General features: G+C 44.2%; 1 protein-coding gene across 1 annotated transcript; it reads left to right on the top strand.

Annotated features, from left to right (window-relative positions):
• Positions 1–1,265: 1,265 nt before the first annotated feature.
• Positions 1,266–16,959, top strand: C10H5orf15 (chromosome 10 C5orf15 homolog). The gene is made up of 3 exons (XM_053913142.2): positions 1,266–1,451; positions 13,233–13,762; positions 15,462–16,959. Exons 1-3 carry the CDS (start codon positions 1,313–1,315, stop codon positions 15,591–15,593), a joined length of 801 nt encoding a protein of 266 aa, XP_053769117.1. The 5' UTR covers positions 1,266–1,312; the 3' UTR covers positions 15,594–16,959.
• Positions 16,960–21,851: the final 4,892 nt, after the last annotated feature.

Genomic DNA, 21,851 nt, shown 5'->3' with positions numbered 1-21,851 from the left:
TGAAACGATCCGGGGACAAAGGAGAGGAATGAAGGTGTGTGTATTACAGAAAAAGGCCTGTTTAAATCTGAGCCTCCCAACAAGCAGAAGCTGGAATTGAGAAGCTAACTTGTTAAAATGAGTGGTGGTTTCCTTGCTCACGGAAGGGACCCGTTGTGCCCTGGCCAACCTGGCAGCTTTGCAAAAAGGGCACCATTCAGCCTCTCTAGGCTTGTGGTGGGCTGAGGGGAATGAACAGATGAATGGCTTCTTAGTTTTCTGAACAACGTGGAGTTTGTGTGTTTAGAGCTGTCACCTGGGCCAGACGAATGTTAAGGGAAGCCAAATTCGGGAGAACACAGGCCCGTCTCTCTCTCCAGAGGCCGCTCAGCTGTGTCTGGGGGGTGGCAGCAATCTTCCGAGGGGCTCGCGGAGCCCAGAGTGGTGAAGCTGGCAGTGCAGGAAACGTCTTACTTCGTGACGGGCCGATTTTCCTGCGAATTGGTTCGATGGAACTTTTGTTATTTGAAGCCTACATAGGTTTGTTTATTAAGGAAACATTCACTGAACATACAGGCCAAAGCCCTGTGCCGGGGCCTTAATGAGAGAAACTCCCTGGACGTTTCCAAATTTGAATTTTCATATATGGGGACTTTTAAAGTTACAACATATAAAAAGTAATAGAAATTGCAGAAGACGTGGAAGCTCTTTGCACCTCTATTTCCTAGCCAGCTTCCCGGCTTTTCCTCCATCACACGCTTTCTACTGTCTACGGTGTTCATTTTACACGATCGAATCCCAAACAGGAAAACAAAGTCCACACAAGCAAGGGTTCTGTTCACTGCTGTATACGGGAACATGGAGAGGGGCTAAATATTTGCTGAAGATTATGGGTAACGATAACAAATAAATAGGACATTTGCTTATAATCCCAGACCGCAGCCATCGCCACTGTCAACTTGGTCTCCCCGAGGACACAGGGACGGGATCCCTTAGGGGTCGGTCTGTTACACAGTTAGCCCTCCCGCTCAGAGACGTTTGGAAGCACTTTTGTTGGCTGCGAGGTACCCCGTCGTGCGGGAGGCAGGGAGGGGCTCGCTCTGACCCCTTTCGCCCCGAGCACCGTACATCCTTAGTCCGCAGGCAACCTGCGGGAGCCCTCCTCGGCCCCAGCTCCTACTAAGGTCCCTCCGTATTTCCCTTCCCGGGGCCCCGCCCCAGGACGCAACGTCATCACGCTCAAACGTAAGGGCTGAGGGCCGTGAAACCTTGCGAGTGCCTGACGTCATGACGTAGAGCCTAGCAACCGTGCAGGTTCCGGGCAGAGTCCGTTATGGCCGCTGTGGCTCTGAGGAGGATGAGTGGGGCCGTGCGAGCGAAGCTGCCGCCCAGGCTGCGCGTCCAGGCCCCCGGGGGCTTGCAGCGGCCGCTGATCCTGACGCTCCTGCTCGCGTCCGCCACCGTGTCCAGTGGTAAAGGGGGCGCGGCGGCAGGGCGGCTGCGGGGAGCCCGGAGGACCGGGGCGCGGACCCGGAGACGCGCGGAGCCAGGGAAGGGGCGCTTCCGAGTGGACGGCGCCGTCTAGACGGGGCACTACCGGCGCGGGGAGGCGGAGTAGGCTGTCTGGAGGGGGCAAGGACGTGGGTCTCTCAGAGGCCCGAGAAGAGGGGTCGAGAGGGGCAGGCGCCCGGGGCGCCGAGGGGCGGGGAGGGCGGGCTGGGGGTGTGGTCTGGACTCGTGAATGGGTTGCGGCGGGGGGCCGCTCCAGGATTCCTGGGAGGGGGTAGTGAGCACGGTGTGGAGAAGGCGGCGGGGGCCCCAAAGCGGGGGCACTCGGGCGGGCAGCACCACGGTGGGCAGGAGCGGGACCGGGCTGAGCTGGTGGAGTACTTTGGAAAGCAGAAGTGAAGGGGAAGGCTTTCCTCGGGTACTGGCATCGCTGAGGTCTGGCCCTGGTGGCCCTGGTGTTTGGTAAAGAGCCAGACTACAGGGGCTTGCGGGGAGCAGAGGAGTTCTGGGATCCCCCTTCCCTGTGTCCTGGGTGAACAGGACAGCCCTGCTCCATTTCCTTCTTTAAGGTTTTTATGTATTGATTTTAGAGCGGGGGGGGCATGAATTTGTTGTTTTACTTCATTGGTTGATTCTTGTACATGCCCTGACCTGGGATCGAACACACAGCCTTGGCCTGTGGGGGGCGATGGCCTAACCCACAGAGCTACCCTGCTGGGGGCAATCCAGCTTCATTTTAACGGGTATGTAGGATTTAAGTGTTTCCTCTTTAAAATGTTTGTACTTTTTTAGTTGAGGTATCATTGACATACAACTTTATATTAGTTTCAGGTGCACAACATAATGATTTGCTATTTGCATACACGGCAAACTGGTCACCGGAGTAAGTCTACTTACCATATGTTCTCATGCATAGTTACAGTTTTTTTCTTGTACTGAGACCTTTCAAGGTTTCCTCACATAACTTTCAAATACGCAGTACAGCATTATTAACTGTAGTCACCACGCGGTGCGTTCCATCCCCTGACTTACTTTAAAACTGCAAGTTTACTTTCCGACTCTATCAATCCTCCTCCCAGCCCCTTCACAAACCACTATTCTGTTCCCTGTATCTATGAGCTTGGCCTTTTTTGTTTGTCTTGTATTGATTTGTTTTTTAAGATTGCACATATAAGTGAAATCATACGGTACTTATCTTTCTCTGCATAATGCCCTCAGAGTCCATCCACGTTGTCCCAACTGGCAAGATTCCATTCTTTTGTTATGGCTGAGTAATATTCCACGTTTATATATCTAACATCTTCCTTAGTTGTTCATCCATCGATGGGCACTTGGGTCATTTCCATATCTTGAGTATTGTGAATAATGCTGCCTGGTTAAGTATCACTTTGCTTAGAAATGTTACATTGTGAATCAAGACATTGAAGGCTTCATAGAGAAATGAGGAAATCTATAAACCAGGGCCTGAGGCTTAGGGGGAACAAACCCTCTAACAAGGACTGGTAATGATTAAGCAGTATTTTGTTTAGTAGTCCCTTTTTTCCTTCGGGCCGAGACGCAGTCTTGCTTTTCTCCCTTTCTTGAGTTTTCAGATGAAAAACAGTGTGAAAGGGATAGTGTTTTCTTATTGCCAACAGGGGCTGTCTGGACTACATTCTTCTGTGAAAGCGCTGTGGATGCTGAGGGTGGGGCAACTGCCCCTCCCCCGCCCCACCCGGGAAGTGTTGCAAGTCCGAGGGGAAGGACTGGTCCGTTTTCCCAAGGCGCTCTCCTCGTTAGTAAAACACAAGGAGGACTTCCCCGGCTCATGCAGACAGTCGTGCTCCTAAAGCACTTAGGTAGCGCGATTGTTTTGGCCATTTAATCATCCAAGAAAAAACTGACGTTTAAACATTTACATTTCTTGCAGGAATGTGTAAGATACATGGTTTGGGGGAGATACGGGTAGTACCTGTAGTTTCAGAAACAACTTTCCCCCAAGAGATGGTTGAAAATCTTTTGATTGGGGGCGCGGGGTAAGTGAGGGGGAGTGTGGAGTATTAAGGTGTTCTCTTGTGTAGCTTTTTATTTATTAGAGCCCCAGAAACATATTGCTTAACTATAGTGGGGCATCTCAGGGATTCTTTTCTTTCTTTCTTTCTTTTTTTTTATCATATATATAAAATTCACATCATTCCTTACTGAAAATAACTTAAAACTAAATATATGCTTTTAATAGGGAAACGACGTAATTGCAATATAGTGTAGCATTTATAAAGCATTGGCTAATATTAGCGTTTTTATAAGCATGCCTTATGATCTCAAAGTATTACTCTTGTAATAAGAAAATTAAAGTCTAGATAGACTGTATTGAGTTCCAAACTTTAATAAGCATAGGAAGTTAGAAAGTTACCCCATCAGATTTATTTAAACTTACTCCTTATTAGGTTTCTTAAAATTTCAGTGCTTGGGTATATTCTTGGCAATCTGTAAGAATTTTTAAGTTTTATGTTTTTGTTTTTATAAGGTCTGAAAAGTTCATATAAGCATTATTTTGGATCACTGGATGATCACCTTGTGACCAAGTCTTGCTATGCCATTTCAAAAGTGTCTGCTTTTTTATATTTGCCCTCGTCTTTGCTCCAAAGCGATCACCTAATTCAGTGTGTAATGTATTTAATTTTATAAGGTAATGTTTCCTGGTCCAGTGTGTGAATGAATTCTTAGGGTCCTCTGCATTCTTGTTTGAGAAATATTGATATAGTTATTTTAAGGCAGTGTTTAAAAAAAAAGTATTTTATTTGTTTATTTTTAGAGAGGGGAAGGGAGAGAGAGGGAAACACCCATGTGTGTTTGCCTCTTTCACGCCCCCTACTGGGGACCTGGCCCCCACAACCCAGGCATGCACCCTAGACTGGGAATCGAACTTGTGACCCTTTGATTTTGCAGTAGGGCACTCAGTCCACTGAGCCACACCAGCCAGAGCTTAAGGCAGTGTTGTTGTTGTTGTTGTTGTTTAAAGAGACTAATAGAAGAGAATTAAATTTAGGAAGTTTTATTTTTTAAATGTTAAATTTTAAGTAGAGAGGTAATACCAACTAAGAAAGGGTAGAAATGGAACATTTAGAAGTGTAAAGTAATATATTTTTAGAAGTTCAGCAATTAAATCCATAAAGTCTGAGTTATCACTTTGCTCTTCTTATCTGACTGGATCCACTTCTCTCTTTGAAGGAGCGGAGGTCCAGGAAGTTGATCTAATTTGCATCAAATGTTTTAGATGAATTGTTAGTTTGTCTTCCTGTGTACTACTTCCAGGTTTTAGTTTTGGACAGTACTGATTAGTTCTCCTCCTCCTTGGTGCTAGGCACTGGAGTTACCACAACAGACAGAGTGACAAAGGAGATGTCTTAGGAGACGGAGAGAGAGGGGTTGTATGGGGCTGAGAGCTCTGGGAGTGGCTTTCCCGAGGGCGCACAGGTACGAAGGTGCGGTGAGAGTGGGTCATACACGGACGCTGCATAGTGAACGCCCGCTGTCTCTGACGTGGGCGGTGGGGCCAGAGTAGTTGGGAGGTGAGTGAGAGGTGATAGGATTGAAGTCATGGGGGCCAGGACAGGCAGGGTCTCGTAGGCTGTTATGAGGACTTGGCATTTCATTTTTGAGAGCAATGGGGAGCTCGCAGAGGGTTTAATGTTTTTCAAATACAGTTGACATTCCGTATTACTTTGCATTAGTGTCAGGTGTGCAGCGCAGTGCTCAGCCAGTCACACAGCCACATACTTGACAGCGTTCCCCTGATAGTTCCAGCGCCCACGTGGTGCCGTACCTAGTTACCACAATATCATTGACTATGCCCTGTGCTGTACTATGCCCTGAGAACTCCCAGGGGGTTTAATTAGAGGAGGAACATCATCTAACTTAGCTTTTACAGGACGACCCTGGCTGTGGTGGAGAGTGGACAGCGGGGAGGAGGGTGGAAGCTGCGGAAGGCTGCCTTGATAATGCGGGTGGGATGGTGATGCTGGGACTAGGCAGTGGCAGTGGAGGAGTGGAAAGCCTTCAAGTTCTGCATATATTTCCAAGGTAGAGTCACAGGTTGGATATGGGTTTTAAGAAAATGATGGCTTGAGTAGCTAGAAAAATGGAGTTGCCATTAGCTGAGAGGGAGATAGTAGGCAGAACAAGGTTTTTGGGGTTTTTTTTGAGTGGGAAGTAAAAATGCATTTTAAAATGAAACTTTTGCCCTGGCTGGTGTAGCTCAGTGGATTGAGCCCGAGCCTGTAAACCAAAGGGTCACCGGTTCGATTCCCAGTCAGGGCACATGCCTGGGTTGCGGGCCAGGTCCCTAGTAGGGGGAACGTGAGAGGCAACCACACATTGATGTTTCTCTCCCTCTTTCCCCTTCCCTTCCCCTCTCTCTAAACATAAATAAGTAATCTTTAAATAAAATGAAACTTTTTATTTTAATTGTAGATTCACTTGCAGTTGCCAGAAATACTGCACAGGTCCTGTGTGCCCTCTGCCCAGTTTTCCCCAGCGGTTACATCTGGCAGAGCTGCAGGGCGGTTTCACCGTCAGCATGCTGACTTGGACCTGGCGGGGGGGAGAGCACAGCCCTCACCCTGAGGACCTCCAGTTGCCCTTTTCGGTCCCCCCACTTCCCTCCTAGTCACACCCCTCCCGGCAGCCACTACTCTGTTTTTTAGTTTTATAATTTTGTCATTTTGAGAATGTGATGTAAATGGAATCAGATGGTGTATAACTTTTTGAGATTGCTTTTTTCACCTAGCATAATTCTCCGGAGATTCATCCAAGTTGTTCCACGTGTCAATAGTTTGTTTTATTTTATTGCTGAGTAACATTCCATGGGATGGGTGGGTGCGACACTTGGTTTAACCATTCATCTGTTGAAGGACATCTGTGTTGTTTCTAGTTTTGGGCTATTACGCATAAAGCTGCTGTAAACATTCAGATTTTTGTGTGAACACAGGTTTTGATTTCTCTGGGATAAATGCCAAGGAGAGCAATTGCTGGGTCATATGGCAGTTGCATATTTCGTTTTTTGAGAAATCACCAAACTGTTTTCTGGCATGGCACTCCTATTTTACATTGCCACTAGTAATATATGAGTGATCTAGTTTCTTTGCATCCTCACCAGCACTTGGCATTGTCATTATTTTTTATCTTAGTCGTCTGATAGCTGTGCAGTGATATCTCATTGTGGTTTTATTTTGCATTTCCCTAATGGCTCATGCCTTTTCATGTGCTTATTTGCCATCTGTATACAGCAGGTCCTGGAACAAGGTTTTGTTTATCATTGTAATATTGTAGGAACTTAACTCTTGTTCATCATACAGCCTGTGGCAAAATTGGTTTAGTTACAGTTCGTTTCACTTAAAGTCGCAAAACCTGTTGATAACTGATGAGTGAGGAAAGTGAGGATTTAGTGTCTTCTCTTAGGTGAAATGTCTCCTTGAGTCTCTTGCCCATGTTCTAATTGGGTTGTTTTCTTCTTCACCTTTGAGTTTCAGAGTTCTTTATGTATATTAATACTAGTCCTTTGTTGGATATGGGGCTTCATAATACTTCTGCCCCTTTGTAGCTTGTCTTTTCGTCCTTACAGGAAGGTCTTTCATGGAGCAAAAGTTTTTAATTTTGATGAAATGCAGTTACGAATTTTTCCTCATGTGTTTTGTTTTTGGTGTCAGGTCTAAGACTTTGTTCCCTAGTGCTAGATTCCAAAGATTTTCTCCTCTCTTTTTCTAAAACCTTTGTAGTTTTACCTTTTACATTTAAGGTTGTGATCCATTTTTTTGTTAATTTTTATATAATTGTGAGACTAGGTCAAGGTTCACTTAGCTTATTAATATGATTGATTACATTGATTAATTTTGAATATTGAACCATTCTTATATCCCTGGAATAAACCTTACTGTTCATGAAACATCATTCTTTCTATATACTGCGGATTTCAGTTTGCTGATATTTTGTTAAGAACGTTTACATCCACGTCATGAAAGATATCAGCCTTTCGTTTTCTTTTTCTGTAGTCCCTTTAGTTCTGGTGTCAGGACGACAGTCTTAGGTTCATAAAATGAGTTGAGTGTTCCCTCCTTTTCTGTTGTCTGGAAGAGATTGTACAGAATTGGTGTTAATTCTTCTTTAAACATTTGGTAGCATTCTCTAGTGAACCATTTGGGTCAAGAGATTTCTTTTGGGGGTGTTTTAAAATTAAGAATTTAATTTCCTAAGTAGTTATGGGACTATTTAAATAATGTATTTCACATTGGGTGAGCCGTGATAGTTTGTGTTTCTAAGACTCTGGTCTTATTTAAACTTTCTTTTACTTAGCTTTTTATGATGATGCTCCGGCAGGGCAGGGGAGGGAAGAGGAGATGGGGTTGCTGCGTGTCACTGACGGATGGAGGTGGATGGAGGTAGAAATCCCCACCTGTTACCTCTGGGCGAGGGTGGGCGGTCTGGTTCCCCTCATGGTCTCCGCCCACATAAGGGGGGGTGGCCTAGTTGCTGCTGGGCGAGGGGCAGGGTGTTGGCTCTGCACTGGGCCTCCTGGCTCCACCCCCTTGCGAAGGGAAGGGGCGCCTTGTTGCAGTCTGGGGGGTGGGGATCTAGGCACGCACGTGGCCTTCGATGGCGTGGAAGGAGTGGTGTTTGTCTGGAGCAGAGCAGTCATTGTGCCAACGTTTTCTTTCTCGCCAAGCTGTCCCTCCTGACCTAGCGGAGAGAGCTGGCTTTTTGTGGGACTGTTTCTGTCCCTGCCTCTTAGTGTTTCCAGGGCGCTGCCTTCTGCAGCTCCAGGTCTGCAGTACCTGAGGCAGAAAGAAAACCCAGGAAGTCACCATTGGGTCATTTCTCAGGTTCAGAGGTCTGTAACTGCTCTGCCTAGTCTCCACCTTTCAGAGTCTGCTTGTGTTTTGTTATGTTGGGTTGGCCAAAAAGTTCATTTGGCTTTTTCCATGATGGCTCTAGTAGTGCTTTGTTGTCTTCAATTTCATTCGAAACAATTTTGTTAGACTGTATTGTGACAGCTGTCATATTTACAGAACAGACCAGGGGCGGGGTTCACAATATACTATTAAGGAAAGGACATCCCCTTTCTCTCTGGGGGCCCCCCCAACTACTAGGTTCGCCTTGCCCGCTGCCAGAGGAAAGATGTCTCTGAATGCCAGACACTGGTGAAAAGGAAAGGAATTATTTATTTAAAAGTTATACAGACTTAGAGTAATGACTTAATGTCTTCACTGAAATACTAAAGTCCTTTAGAATATCCACAGATGCCCACAGTCCTTCCTTCTCCCTCTGCCCAGTCTGGGGTACCGTATCACAGTAAAAGAAGTAGAAGTCTGTGATTCGGGGTCCTGGCACCATCAGCTGTGTCACCGCCACAGGGTCCCCACTCTGCCAAAGCAGCATGGTTCTCTCTCCCTTCTCCCCAAAGCCTCATGGTCCTCTCTCTTCCTTGTCCCCCCCAAAATCACGTGATCCTCTCCGGTATGGCTGCCATGCCTGGGTTTAAATCCCAGCTCCAGTCTTCCTCTGCAGTCCCGTTTCCGACTCCTCCTACAGTCAGTTACACTTACCAGCATTCCCGTATTCTTCCGCTTTACTGGGCTGCCATAGTAAGTCTGGGCAGGTGTGGCCCCATGGCATGGAGCCAATCATCTCCAAGCTCTCACACAGGCGCTGTAACCAGGGGGAGTTGCCTCCTAGTTACATCTTGGGTGGAAGTCACTTTGATCCCCCTGGCTCAAAGCATGGCCACAGCTATTTAACACATCTATGCAACCAGTTAAAGGTTATAGATATGTTAAATGACCATGCCAGGGGTTATAGCTGCACAGCTGTTGTACAGACAAAACAGCTCTGAATGGCCCTGCTCCATGTGTCCCTTCCCCCGGCTCAGACTTATGGGGGTGAGGACATCCCATATATATTTTTCTAATATTTCCTGGACACCTTGGGTTCTGGACCCCATTACAAATCCCTATTTGGGGCTCCCCTCTTGGCTGCACCCTGTTACAGTATCAGTGTGCATTTAAACAAAACCTTATCAAAACTGGTGAATTGTGAATTTTTGTGCAGCCATTTTAATATTGATGGAAGAAGATACACAACATTTTTGGTGTATTACGTTTTATTATTTCAAGAAAGGTTGAAACACAACTGAGATGCAAAGAAAGACTGGTGCAGTGGGTGGAGAAGGTGCTGTGACTGATCGAACGTGTCAGAAGTGGTTTGCGAGGTTTCCTGGTACTCTCGACATTTTGGCCAAATAATTCTTTGCTGTGTGGCTGTCGTATGCACTGGAAGATGTTTAGCAGCACCCCTGGCCTCTACCCACTAGAAGCCAATAGCAGGAGACAGCTGACATACTCAGAATATCCAACTCAATAAAGTTATTGGTGAAAATGAAAAAATGTGTCTTTTATTTTATGGAAAAAATGTAATGGACTTTTTGGCCGACCCAGTAGGTATCATGGAGGACTTTAGTTGTGTTTAGTGGGAAGAGTAGGGAAATGTGTGTTTGCTCCGTCTTCCTGGGGGCCAGAGTTAGAATTCATTTCGGACATGTTAATTTGGATGTCAGCACCTAAGAGGAGATTACAAGCAGGCAGTTGGATTTACAAGCCTGCAGAGTTCGGGTAGTTACGGGAGTTCTCTTCTGATCGCTCCGTTTTCCCAGAGAAGTTGGGGAGTGGAGTCAGCAGTTGAAAGTGAGGACGGCAGAGGTGGTGTGGGAAGTTTGAGGGCACGGGAAAATGTGAATGGTCTCCTAAGGGAGCAGTAGGGTGGACGGACTAGGAAAATACAGTGTAATTGCCAACAGCATTTTGGCATTGAATTTAAAATGAACTAAAAGCGGCATGGTCGCGTGTTTATTTTCAGCCATGCTCAGCTCTGTGGTGCAGAGGGAGTCAGAGAGTGTGCTTTAGCTCGGGATGCAGCCTTGCCGAGTGTGTGGGACAGGGCAAGTGTGAAGGGAATTGAACACAAGAGAGGGACACTGGTGACCGCAGAATGGAATCTGGGTCAAGAGGGACAAGCGTGTATTGGGTGAGGGTGTGGGGTGGTGTCCCTGAGGGCCTGAAAAGGTGGAGCAGTTGGAGAATTGCGGTCCTAATGGATTCAGAGGACTAGGGAATGAACTTGAAGGATCAGAGGGCAGGTCAGTGAGTGGGACGCATGAAATTGAGGTTCTGGAAGACCTGTAATGATAATGACCACGGGAGTGAGAAGTTAAGGTGAGGGGGAGGGCTGACTCATCAGAATAGATACAGGAGATCAAGGATGTTGAAATCAAGACAGAGTCCTTGGCTAGAGTGAACTCTAGCCAGAGGCTAAACTGATGGAGAATCAGGGACCCAGATGGGAGTGGAGGACAAAGGTTAGTGGGTGAAAGCTGATGGCAGGAGAATAAGGCTGGGGGCATGTAGGGAGGGGGAGGGGGGATAGTGTGGAAGGGGCTCCACCCCTTCTTTAATAGAATAGTTGCCCCTCCTCCAGACTCCACTGGGCTACAAGGATGTGGGAGGAGAAAGCTATTTATTAAAAGGCTGCAGGGAAAGCGTGTCCTTAAGAGGGATTCAGGTTTCAGCTGTAACGAGAAAGTGAAGGATGAAAGAAGGGGTCTGCTGGTGAGTGACTGTGAATTCTGGAGTGCAGTGGAGGGAGGGGTTTGTGGGCATGGAGGGGGGTGGAGTTGGGGACAAATTCTAATCATTCCCACCCCTGTCAGCTTGTGCTCTTGAAATATACATGAGTATTCTAGCCTAGAAAAATAATTTTTTAAAAAGTCAAGTTTCGCTTGTTGGCTCCCAGCTTTAAAATTTTATTTTAAAACATATTTTCCAACACTTTGTCAGAGAAATTAAATATATCAGAGAAATAGCAATTTGTAAATGCCTGCCTGAATCATAACTAAATTGAAGTGATAAATGTATAAAAATTCTTGTAAGAAATTCCTGTTAGTCCTGGCTGGTGTGGCTCAGTGGATTGAGAACCAGCCTCTGAACCGAAAGGTCACTGTTTCGATTCCCAGTCAGGGCACATGCCTGGGTTGCTCGCCAGTTCCCCGGTTGAGGACGTGTGAGAGGCAGCTGATCAGTGTGTCTCTTGCACATCTATGTTTCTCTCCCTCTCTTTCTTCCTCTCTTCCTCTCTCTCTAAAAATAAATAAATAAATAAAATAAAAAAGGAAATTCCTGTTAATAGTTTTCTGAATAATGTACTCAGTTGTAGACCCTGCTTATTTTTTTTCTTCTAGTGAAAACCTTCAAGGAACCAGCTGTTACAACTATTTAAGAGAATTTTACTAATTTACTAAACTTTTTACTAATTTACCAAAATATTTGTTCTGAGGCCCTGTTCAGGCCAGTTGAGACTAGCTGTTTATTTCGTCTATAGGGAATAGAGGTCCGCTGTGACGCGCACGCCAAGAGTACTCCCGTAAACAGTTGTCTGTGAGACTGTTAATTTGTGTGCATGCACACATGGTTTTGGAAGCCCAGGAATGATTTGGTTTAATCGGAGCCCTGTAAGTGCTTTCCTTTACTGTGGGAGATTTAAAAATATTATCTGAGTATTTTTAAATCTCACGTGACTGTTGTTTCAGTATACTGGCTATTCTTGAAGTTGTCCTGGAGACACTACATTAGATTGTAAATGAGAAACACTTAAACTTCAGCAGGCGTGCCTCTGAACTTCTGATATACAGAGTTAACTGCTGTCACTTATTTATTTATTTTAATTTTACTCTTTAAAGAAGATTTATTTATTTTTAGAGAGAGGGGAAGGGAGGGAGAAAGAGAGGGAGAGACACATCGATGCGAGAGGTACATCAGTCGGTTGCTTCCCACACACCCCTCACTGGGGGGACCTGGCCCGCAGCCCAGGCCTGTGCCCTGACTGGGAATCGAACCACAGACCTTCTGGTTCGCAGGCCAGCACTGAACCCACTGGGCCACACCAGCCAGGGCTGCTGTGACTGATTGAATTCTTTAGTAAGCCGTGCTGAGCGGGTTGCAGCATAGGGAGGTGGAACTTGCACGTGTTTGGTGTCATGCTCCAAGACTACCTTCCCCAATGTTTGAACTAGGCTAGTTCACATTTTGGTTTTAAGCTCCTGTTTCCAATTCTTTCCCTTTAGGAGTTTCCCTTTCTTCTTGGTAAGAATGCTTTTTCTTTTTCTTGGAAGATGTTGGGGGCGGGTCTTACAGTTCTGGTATCACTAAGAAATGCTGTGTACCTTAGCTATCCTTGAATTTGTTGTATTGCATTGAAAGTACTTAAGTTCAAATTTCATATCTAGTGTGTGGCCTACTTGTAAGCGTCAGCTACTGTCTTTCCATTCTGGGCGTGGGGTGAAGCCCGGCTAGGCAGAGAGGCCCATGAAATGAAAACCTGAAATGAAAACCGCGGGGATGGGTGAGCGCGCTGTGTGGGCTTGGCCACTGGGACTCACAGTCAGACCCGCTTTGTTCTTTCTTTTTCTCTTTCGGTGCCAGCCGGGTCTTCCCTGCTGCTGAAGTTGTTACTGCCTGGCAGGGCAGCTGTTATCTGATGAGTAATCACCTTAAGAAAATAACTGCTGTCTATTGAGACTCATTAACTAATTCTCAAGAGCAAGATACAGGAATTCAGCAAAGAGAAATGCTTAGTGGAAAATTTAGGTAAATGTGCTTCTAGCTTAATGGGTATAAAATTAGAGATTTCAGCTTAATGTTCTTTATTCACTTTTTTTTTAGCTCTGTTGACGACTGCTTCACTAAGCCAGACTGAATTCAAGGAGCACGTTTCTACCGCAAATATGAGTGCGGTTTTACCACATGAAAAACAAACCAAACCTCCTCTTACCCCCATCAGCACCACTCCCGCTCCCACCACCAGTACGGAGAAGAGTAGGGGGGCATCTGTCTCCCCTCATCCCTCACCAACCACTTCTCTGTCCCAAGAGGAAGCGGATAACAACGAAGACCCTAGCATAGAAGAGGAGGATCTTCTCGCACTGAACAGTTCTCCGTCCACCGCCAAAGACACTCTGGACAACGGGGATTACGGAGAAGCGGACTACGACTGGACCGCCAACCCCAGAGACGACGAGTCCAGTGAGGCACTGGCGGAAACCAGGGGCTACGTGGAAATCGAGCAGTCAGTGAGATCTTTTAAGACCCCGTCCTCAAGTATAGAAGAGGAAGATAGCCATTTCTTTTTTCATCTTCTTATCTTTGCTTTTTGCATCGCTATTATTTATATTACATATCACAACAAAAGGAAGGTAAGTTTGGGGTCTTTCAGCCCCTCTAGTTGTCCTTTAATATCACCATCATACTTCTTTCGTTTTTTAAGATTTTATTTATTTTATTTTTAGAGAGAGGGGAAGGGAAGGAGAGAAATATTGGTGTGCGAGAGATACATCGATAGGTTGCATCTCACACACCCCCAACTGGGAACCTGGCCAGCAACCCAGGCAGGTGCCCTGACTGGGAATCGAACCAGCAACCTTTCGGTTCGCAGGCTGGCTGGCACTCAGTCCACTGAGCCACACCAGCCAGAGCATCGGTCATATTTCTTACTAGTGCTTTTCATGACTCAGGGTTTTTTCTTTAGTGAAATTTAAAATGGTAAAATATTGAGATACCTATTCAGTGCATAAATCTGGTGTATTTTAACGTTATACACAATGGTTTATTACATGTGCTTCTAAGAAAGGAAATAAAGTTATTTTTTAACGAGAAAACACAAAACCCAGTGATTTTTTTAAAAAAAGGTTTTATATCTTAATTCATTCCTATTGTGGAGAAAGATTGTTAATTTAGTACTTTTAATTAATTAACAATTGAACTTAGTAATATTTTAATAACTTTTTCTTGGTTATAAAAGTATTGCATGTTTATTTTAGGGAATTCAGAAAACACAAAAGTATAGAAATGAAAGTGTAGGCTACCACCCAGAGCTGAGCATTAACATTTTGGTGTATTTCTGGTCTACAAATACATATATAATTCAGACATATGTGTGTATGTGATAATTTTGAAATGAATTTGATCTCATATAGAGTTTTGTATCTTGCTTTTTACCTAACAAATCGCGAGCATTTTAAATTGTCATTGATATTCTTTAAAAACACGATTTAATAGCTACGTAGTTTATTTAGCTGTTTGTAGTTGAATATTTAGCAGGTTGTTTGCGGTTTTGGTTCAGAAATGATGTTGCGATGAACGCTGCTGTGCTAGAATTGGCTTGTTGCATCCCACGAGGCAGAGGAGGCTCACGGAGGGCTGGATGTGCAATTCAGTGTGGGGGCATCTCGGCGACTCTCAGTCCCACAGCTGAACAGTTAAGCTTTTCAAATACTAAAAGGGAAATCAAATGCACAGTGTCCTTTTTAATACTTCCTGGTCAGGAAAACTCTGGTTTTGACTTATTGTAACTCGCTCTGTGATTCCTGGAAAGCCGCCTTCGCCTTTGGGGCCTGGATTTTCTCACAGGAGAAATGACAGAACTGACCAGATAATTTCAAAGTGCCTTCCAGCTTTGAGAATCAGTGATTCTAAAATCCTTTTGGTTATTTGTGGCTTTAGTGGCCTATCACTAGCTTTGTCAGTTTGTAGGTGGACAACATTTGGAGTGCCAGGGATATTCTTCCCAGTGTTTAATGTTGGGCCATCTCTAAACACCTAAGGCACTTGTTAAACAGGTAGGTTTCTGGATTCTGCTGCAATCTCCTAACTGACTCTCCTCTGAGGACAGAGCCCGGGAATCAGTCTTTAACAAGCACTCCATGTACATTAAAACTTGAGAAACACTGTCTGGTGGTGTTTACAAGATGGAAAACAAAATAGCCCTTTTGTCGTTGTTGACATTTTACTTTTTGTATGTGGAAACCCAGGAGAGAGGGATTTCAGTTGTTAGAAAAACTTTCAGCATCTCTGCCATTTTCTCTTGCACATATGATTTATTTTGTCTTATTCCAGATTTTCCTTCTGGTCCAAAGCAGGAAGTGGCGTGATGGTCTTTGTTCCAAAACAGTGGAATATCATCGTCTAGACCAGAATGTCAACGAGGCAATGCCTTCTCTGAAGATTACCAATGATTATATTTTTTAAAGCTGTATAATTTGAGTTTGCTTCTTAAGTAATTTTATTTGCTTGACTTTTTATATGATATTGTGCAGAGGTATGCCACAGGCAATTGATATTAAATGAGAGGTGGGTCTCTCTTTATTTTGCCTTGGTGCTTTGGAAATTAAATGTCACAGACAAGGAGTGTATAATTTTTATCTACACTTCCAGAGGTGAATTCAATCAGGTGTCCAAAGTGTGGAGTTAAGCGTTTCCTGTTAGTTTTTATTGTTTCAGATTTCTTTTATCTTACTTCTGGAAGTATTAGTAATGCTACTTTAAAGAGATCCCAAACTTGTAACTAAATTCTAACATATCTGGAACTGCTGACTCAGATTCTCTTCCTGCCATCCAAGTACTTTTTTTAGGGACATTTTTTTTTTTTCCTTCTGAACTGTCATCTACAAGGATGTATGTGATAATACTTTGCTTATAAAGTAACATTTTTCTTCTCCAGGAAAATTGCTCTGGATATTTTTGGATAATTTAAACATAATTTAAGATAAACATAATTTTAGATAATGATAATATTCAATCTGATCACAACTTTAGGTCAATTAATAAATGTTTCTAGAAATTCTGGCACTAGAGACTGCAGTTTGCAGTGGACATGGGTAAAATGTTATAGAGATATTATTTTTTGGTTTGAATTACTGAATTAAATTTAGAGGTAGAAATTGTGGTAAAATATTAATACATGTACAATTGCTTTTAGTTAGCAATTGATAATAGCATGGGTTCCTCCGAGCTTTCAAGCAGGGGGCAGAGTTTAAAATTGTATCAGATTTTTTCACTTTGTTTATTATTTTTTAGTAAATTTGAATAAATTTTGGGGGCCATTATCGCTTAAGTAATATTATATTTAGGTCTTTCAGATTAGAACTAACCCTAAATGGAGTTGTGCACGCAAAGACTGTGTGTGCACACGGCTGTTTCTCCCACTGTACTTGTTCCCCCTTTTTTTATTTAAACAGCGACTGGAAATTACTTATTCTATTTTATTTTAGCCTGTCTATCATAAAGAATTGATCAGTGTGTAAATATGTGATTTGAACCATGGTTGACTTACAAGTGTCACTACAGCCTTTGGAAAACGCAGCCCCTGACGTGCGTTAAACAGCCACTCCCGTGGCCCGGTGAGCGAGGAGGAGGCGCGTGCTTCGTGCAGAGATGGGAGCGCAGGGCCGTCTGCCTTTTCTCTCGGTGGACGATTTCCTGCCCTAACAAGGAAGGGGAGCACAATGGAAATACACCTGCACTGTTTTATTGCAGTAATTTTTTTTATATCTGAGATTGTATTATTTAATATTTTGAATAAGATTTCAAAAAATAAATGGCAACGATATATCAATCTTTGGTTTCATAAGTATGTTTTATTTATTTTTTAAAATTTTTTATTTTTTTAGTAGATAACATGGGCACACTATTAATTACATTTGTGACATAGAAAATAATTCGGAGAACCAAGATGGCGGCGTAGGTGGACACACTGCGCCTCCTCGCACAACCAGAACTGACAGAGAATCGAACAGCAAGGGGGACCGACACCAAGGAAATAGAAAATAAACATTCATCCAGACTGGTAGGAGGGGCGGAGACGGGCACCGGGGTGGAGAGGACTCGCGTGGCTGTGGCAGGATTGAGACTGGCGGAGTGTGGGACAAATGGCGCAGGCAGTCTGAGCACTAGTAGACCCTGCGGCCCCACATTTGCACAGATAAACCCAGAGGGCTGGACTCAGAGTGGCGGAGAGCAGGGCAGGCAGAGCAGCGGGTAGCACCCCGCGGCACCACATTCGCCCACAGATGGACCTGATGAACGGTGGGGAGCGAAGCAGACCGAGTAACCCAGGGCTCCAGCTCGGGGAAATAAAGCCTCAAACCTCTGATTGAAAACGCCCGTGGGGGTTGGGGCGGCAGCAGGAGACTCCCAGCCTCACAGGAGAGGTTGTTGGAGAGACCCACAGGGGCCTGGAGTGTGCACAGGCCCACTTACTCGGGAACCAGCACCAGAGTGGCCCAGTTTGATTGTGGGTATCGGAGTGAAAGATTGAAAGCCGGAGGGCAGTGAGGCGGGCGCCATTGCTCCCACTCGGCCCCTCCCCCACGTATAGCGTCACAGCGCTGCGACCAGCAATACCCCGCCCTGGTGAACACCTAAGGCTCCGCCCCTTAAAGTAACATACGTGCCAAGACAAAAAAAAAAAAATGGCCCAAATGACAGAACACTTCAAAGCTCCAGAAAAAATACAACTAAGCGAGGAAGAGATAGCCAACTTATCGGATGCACAGTTCAAAGCACTGGTTATCAATATGCTCACAGACTTGGTTGAATCTATTCGAAAAACAGATGAAAAAATGAAGCCTATGCTAAGAGAAACAAAGGAAAATGTACAGGGAACCAATAGTGATGAGAAGGAAACTGGGACTCAAATCAATGGTGTGGACCAGAAGGAAGAAACAAACATCCAACCAGAAAAGAATGAAGAAACAAGAACTTGGAAAAATGAGGAGAGGCTTAGGAACCTCCCGGACGCCTTGAAACGTTCCAACATCCGCATTATAGGGGTGCCAGAAGGAGAAGAGGAAGAACAAAAAATTGAAAACTTATTTGAACAAATAATGAAGGAGAACTTCCCTAATCTGGCAAAGGAAATAGACTTCCGGGAAGTCCAGGAAGCTCAGAGAGTCCCAAAGAAGCTGGACCCAAGGAGGAACACAACAAGGCACATCATAATTACATTACCCAAGATTAAATGCGAGGACCTACATCCAAGATTACTGTATCCAGCAAAGCTATCACTTAGAATGGAAGGGAAGATAAAGTGCTTCTCAGATAAGGTCAAGTTAAAGAAGTTCATCATCACCAAGCCCTTATTATATGAAATGTTAAAGGGAGTTACCTAAGAAAAAGAAGATCAAAAATAGGAACAGTAAAAATGACAGCAAACTCACAGTTATTAACGGCCACACATAAAACAAAAACGAGAGCAAACTAGGCAAACAACTAGAACATGAGGGTTGTCATTAAGGGAGTGGGAGGGGGAGGGGGGTAAAGGTACAGAGAATAAGTAGCATAGATGATAGGTGGAAAATAGACAGGGGGAGGGTAAAAATAGTGTAGGAAATGTAGAAGCCAAAGAACTTATAAGTATGACCTATGGACATGAACTATAGGGGGGGAATGTGGGAGGGAGGTGGGTGGGCAGGATGGAGTGGAGGGGGGGGGAAATGGGACAACTGTAATAGCATAATCAATAAATATATTAAAAAAATAATTCAAGCATACATGTATGTAATACAAAGTATGCCAGTTAATAAATTAATTTGAAAATAAAGAAAAAATAAGTCAAAACACAAATAACCTTAATGAGTAACATGTTATTAATAAGCAAAAATCTATTATTTACTTGAAGGCAAATTTCAGGGTGTTTCATATTTCAGGTGATACAGTTTTATGAATAATACCTTGAAAGATGATAGTTACTATTTTTAAGTCATGTTAAAACCATGCAACTCACTTATACCCAAAATGTTTTAACTAGACGTATGTAACATTTTTAAATTTATTTATTTATTTTTAATTTTTATTGTTAAATTATACTTGTATGCCTTTTCTCCCCATCCCTCCACCCCACCCCAGCTGAACCCACCTCCCTCCCCCTTGATTTTGTCCCTGTGTCCTTTATAGTACCTGTAATCCCCTCTCCTCACTGTCCCCTCCCCACTCCCCCCTGGCTATTGTTAGATTGTTCTTAACTTCAATGTCTCTGGTTATATTTTGTTTGCTTTTTTCTTCTGTTGATTATGTTCCAGTTAAAGGTGAGATCATATGGTAACTGTCCCTCACCGCCTGGCTTATTTCACTTAGCATAATGCTCTCCAGTTCCATCCGTGCTGTTGCAAAGGGTATAAGCTCCTTCTTTCTCTCTGCTGCGTAGAATTCCATTGTGTAAATGTACCATAGTTTTTTGATCCACTCATTTGCTGATGGGCACTTAGGTTGCTTCCAGTACTTGGCTATTGTACATTGTGCTGCTATGAACATTGGGGTGCATAGGTTCTTTTGGATTGGTGTTTCAGGGTTCTTAGGGTATAATCCCAGCAGCGGAATTGCTGGGTCAAAGGGCAGTTCCATTTTTAGTTTTCTGAGGAAATTCCATACTGTTTTCCACAGTGGCTGCACCAGTCTGCATTCCCACTAACAGTGTACTAGGGTCCCCTTTTCTCTGCAACCTCTCTGACATTGGTTTGTTGATTTGTTTATGTTGGCCACTCTAACCGGTGTGAGATGGTACCTCATTGTGGTAAAGTATGTTTTATTTTAATGATGGCATGGGGTCCTTCATCTGGGTCGTGATAGGGTTAGTGCTGTGTCTAGGGGGACGCTGAGCTCATGAGCTTGCTTTTGTCTCTTTACCAGTAGGACCCTGCCTCCACGAATGCCATTTAGTTTCTAAATCCTGCTTCAGGTCCAGTTCACTGCTAAGTACTGAGGTTGGAAGCTGTTGCAGGTAGGATTGCAAAGACAAGTAAAGCAGCTAAATCAGTGCGGGCTGTCTAGCCCCTGCACTCTGCCTGCTGCAGCCTCCCCGGTCCTGGGGGAACCCGCCCCCCCGCCCTCCCCGTGGTGCACCCAGGGTTGTTGGGTTCTTATGGCACAGTCTTTGCCACTCCAGGCCTGGTGCTGAAATCCAGTAGCTTCCGATGTTGAAAAATCAGGTCGTACATTGATTAAAAATTCAGACAGTATGTTTATAATTTTTAAATGAATTTGATCTCATGCAGAATTAAAAAAAATTTCTTTATCATTACAAAGGTCTTTTTTTTTTTTCTTCCACTTACCATGCCATGAATTCAGAGGGAGTGGGTTCCAGCAGCTCAGGCTTCTCTCCATTGAATCTCACAAAGGATGCTCCTTTGGGTGGAGCAGACCGGCGCTTCAGTTGGACCCAGGTGTCTTGTTCTTTGGCTTCCTTTTTTTTTTTTAAGTTTATTTTGTTGATTATGGTATTACAGTTGTTCCAATTATTTTACCCTTTGCCCCCCTTCACCTGGTACTCCTCTTCCCTCCAGCAATCTCTCCTCCCCACCCCCGCTTAGTTCATAAAGTCATGGGTCATGCATGTAAGTTTGTTGGCTTCTCCATTTCCCATAGTATTCTTACCCTCCCCCTGTCTATTTTGTACCTACCGTTCATGCTGCTTGCTCCCTGTGCCTTTTCCCCATTTCCCCCTTCACCTTCCCCACTGGTAACCCTCCATGTGATCTCCATTTCTGTGATTCTGCTGCTGTTCTAGTCCTTCAGTTTGTTTTTGTTTTTTAGGTCCAGTTGTTGATAGTTGTGTTTGTTGTTATTTTACTGTTCATAGTTTTGATCTTAGATAAGTCCCTTTAACTTTTCATACGATAAGGACTTGATGATGATGATGAACTCCTTTAACTTTACCTTGTCTGGGAAGCACTTTATCTGCTCCTCCATTATGAATGATAGCTTTGCTGGATAGAGTAATCTTGGATGTAGGTCTTTGCTTTTTATGGCTTGGAATACTTCTTTCCAGCCCCTTCTTGCCTGCAAATTTTCTTTTGAGAAATCAGCTGACAGTCTTATGGGAACTCCTTTATAGGTAACTGTCTCCTTTTCTCTTGCTGTTTTTAAGATTCTCTCTTTATCTTTAACCTTTGGCATTTAATTATGATGTGTCTTAGTGTGGTTCTCTTTGGGTCCAACTTGCTTGGCACTCTGTGCTTCCTGGACTTATATGTCTATTTCCTTCACCAAATTAGGGAAGTTTTTTTTCATTATTTTTTCAAATAAGTTTTCAGTTTCTTGCTCTTCCTCTTCTGGCATTCCTATGATTCGGATGTTGGCACTTTTGGAGATGTCCCAGAGTCGTCTTATTCTTTCCCCATTTTTTTGAATTCTTGTTTCTTCATTCTGTACTGGTTGACTGTTTATTTCTTCCTTATGTTCCAAATCATTGATTTGAACCCTGGCTTCCTTCCCCTCACTGTTGGTTCCCTGTGGATTTTTCTTTATTTCACTTAGTGTAGCCTTCATTTCTTCCTTTATGTTGTTGCTGTACTCAGTGAGTTCTCTGAGCATCCTGATGACCAGTATTTTGAACTCTGCATCTGATGGTTTGGCTCCCTCCATCCCCAGGAGCCCCTCATGGTTTTTATCCGCTACACGTGAACATGGAACCACCCTTTCTGCTAGCTGCCGCTGCTGCCTGGCTGCTGC

The sequence above is a fragment of the Desmodus rotundus genome, chromosome 10 (genome assembly GCF_022682495.2).
Source record: "Desmodus rotundus isolate HL8 chromosome 10, HLdesRot8A.1, whole genome shotgun sequence".
Lineage (NCBI taxonomy): Eukaryota > Metazoa > Chordata > Mammalia > Chiroptera > Phyllostomidae > Desmodus > Desmodus rotundus.
Note: the sequence above shows the minus strand (reverse complement) of the source record. Positions and strands in the feature narration are given on the sequence as shown.